Raw genomic sequence first — 2,764 nt, 5'->3', positions numbered from 1 at the left:
GATCTCTTCAAGAAAATTAGAGATACCAAGGGAACATTTCATGCAAAGATGGGCTCGATAAAGGACAGGGAGGCCTGGTGTGCTGCAATTCATGGGGTTGCAAAGAGTCAGACACGATTGAGTGACTGAACTGTACTGAGGATGGCCTCACCATCAGAACAAGACCTTTCCCCCTCAGTCTCTTCCATTAGGAAGCTTCCAAAAGCCTCTTATCCTTCTCCATCAGAAGGCAGACAGCCTGAAAACCACAATCAGAGAAAACTAACCAGTATGATCACATGGACCACAGCCTTGTCTAAGTCAATGAAACTATGAGCCATGCCATGTGGGGCCACCTGAGATGGACGTGTCAAGGTGGAAAGGTCTGACAGAATGTGGTCCACCGGAGAAGGGAATGGCAAACCACTTCAGCATTCTTGCCTTGAGAACTCCATGAACAGCATGGAAAGGTAAAAAATAGGACACTGAAAGATGAAATCCCCAGGTTGGTAGGTGCCCAATATGCTAACGGAGATCAGTGGAGAAATAACTCCAGAAAGAATGAAGAGATGGAGCCAAAGCAAAAAAATACCCAGTTGGGGATGCAACTAGTGATAGAAGTAAAGTCCGATGCTGTAAAGAGCAATATTGCATAGGAACCTGGAATGTTAGGTCCATGAATCAAGGCAAATTGGAAGTGGTCAAACAGGAGATGGCAAGAGTAAACATCGGCATTTTAGGAATCAGCGAAGTAAAATGAATTTAACTCAGATGACCATTATATCTACTACTGTGGGCAGGAATCCCTTAGAAGAAATGGAGTAGCCATCATAGTCAGCAAAAGAGTTTGAAATGCAGCACTTGCATGCAATCTCAAAAATGACAGAATGATCATTTCCAAGGGAAACCATTCAATATCACGGTAATCCAAGCCTATGCCCTGACCAGCAATGCTGAAGAAGCTGAAGAATTCTATGAAGACCTACAAGACCTTCTAGAACTAACACCCAAAAAAGATGTCCTTTCCATTATAGGGGACTGGAATGCAAAAGTAGAACTTCAAGAACCTGGAGTAACAGTTAAATTTGGCCTTGGAGTACAGAATGAAGCAGGGCAAAGGCAAATACAGTTTTGCCAAGAGAATGCACTGGTCATAGTGAACACACTCTGAACCCAAGAGAAGACTCTACACATGGACATCACCAGATGGTCAACACCAAAATCAGATTGATTATATTCTTTGCAGCCAAAGATGGAGAAGTTCTATACAGTCAGCAAAACAAGACCAGGAGATGACTGTGGCTCAGATCATGAACTCCTTATTGCCAAATTCAGACTGAAATTGAGGAAAGTAGGGAAAACCACTAGACCATTCAGATATGACCTAAATCAAATTCCTTATGATTATATAGTGGAAGTGACAAATAGATTCAAGGGATCAGATCAGATACAGTGCATGAAGAACTATGGACGGAGGTTCGTGACATTATACAGGAGGCAGTGATCAAGACCATCCCCAAGAAAAAGAAATGCAAAAAGGAAAAATGGTTGTCTGAGGAGGGCTTACGAATAGCTGTGAAAAGAAGAGAAGCCAAAGGCAAAGGAGAAAAGGAAAGATATACCCATTTGAATGCAGAGTTCCAAAGAATAGCAAGGAGCGATAAGAAAGCCTCCTCAGCGATCAATGCAAAGAAATAGAGGAAAACAACAGAATGGAAAAGACTAGAGATCTCTTCAAGAAAATTAGAGATACCAAGGGAACATTTCAGGAAAAGATGAGCACAAGAACAGAAATGGTATGGACCTAACAGAAGCAGAAGATATTAAGAAGAGGTGGTAAGAATACACAGAAGAACTATACAAAAAAGATCTTCACGACCCAGATAACCACGAAGGTGTGATCACTCACCTAGAGCCAGACATCCTGGTACGCGAAGATAAGTGAGCCTTAGGAAGCATCACTACGAACAAAGCTACTGGAGGTGATGGAATTCCAGTTGAAGTATTTCAAATTCTAAGAGATGATGCTGTGAAAGTGCTGCACTCGATATGCCAGAAAATTTGGAAAACTCAGCAGTGGCCACAGGACTGGAAAAGGTCAGTTTTCACTTCAATCCCAAAGAAGGGCAATGGCAAAGAATGCTCAAACTACCACACAATTGCACTCATCTCACATGCTAGCAAAGTCATGCTCAAAATTCTCCGACCCAGGCTTCAATAGTATGTGAACTGTGAACTTCCAGATGTTCAAGCTGGATTTAGAAAAGGCAGAGGAACCAGAGATCAAATTGCCAACATCTGCTGGATCATAGAAAAAGCAAGAGAGTTCCAGAAAAACATCTACGTCTGCTTTATTGACTACACCAAAGCCTTTGACTGTGTGGACCACAACAAACTGTGGAAAATTCTGAAAGAGATGGGCATACCAGACCACCTGACCTGCCTCTTGAGAAACCTGTCTGCAGGTCAGGAAGCAACAGTTAGGACTGGAAATGGAACAACAGACTGGTTCCAAATCGGGAAAGGAGTACATCAGGGCTATATATTGTCACCCTGCTTATTTAATGTATATGCAGAGTACATCATGAGAAATTCTGGGCTGGAAGAAGCACAAGGTGAAATCAAGATTGCTGGGAGAAATATCAATAACTTCAGATATGCAGATGACACCACCCTTATGGCAGAAAGTGAAGAGGAGCTGAAGAGCCTCTTCATGAAAGTGAAAGAGGAGAGGGAAAAAGTTGGCTTAAAACTCAACATTCAGAAAACTAAGATCAAGCTGGAA

At 42.3% G+C, this 2,764-nt stretch overlaps 1 protein-coding gene across 1 annotated transcript in view; it reads left to right on the top strand.

Moving 5' to 3' along the window:
* The window catches only part of LOC104986912 (polycystic kidney disease and receptor for egg jelly-related protein-like), a gene marked incomplete at its 3' end in the record, with an annotated part of 15,264 nt that extends 13,394 nt beyond the window's left edge, over positions 1–1,870 (top strand). The window contains exon 5 of the mRNA XM_010837630.1: positions 1,855–1,870. Within this exon, the coding sequence (XP_010835932.1) occupies positions 1,855–1,870 (16 nt within the window). The remainder of the gene's footprint in view (positions 1–1,854) is intronic.
* Between the last annotated feature and the right edge of the window lie 894 nt (positions 1,871–2,764).

This window comes from Bison bison, unplaced genomic scaffold, assembly GCF_000754665.1.
Source record: "Bison bison bison isolate TAMUID 2011002044 unplaced genomic scaffold, Bison_UMD1.0 scf7180017864079, whole genome shotgun sequence".
NCBI classification, from domain to species: domain Eukaryota; kingdom Metazoa; phylum Chordata; class Mammalia; order Artiodactyla; family Bovidae; genus Bison; species Bison bison.
Note: the sequence above shows the minus strand (reverse complement) of the source record. Positions and strands in the feature narration are given on the sequence as shown.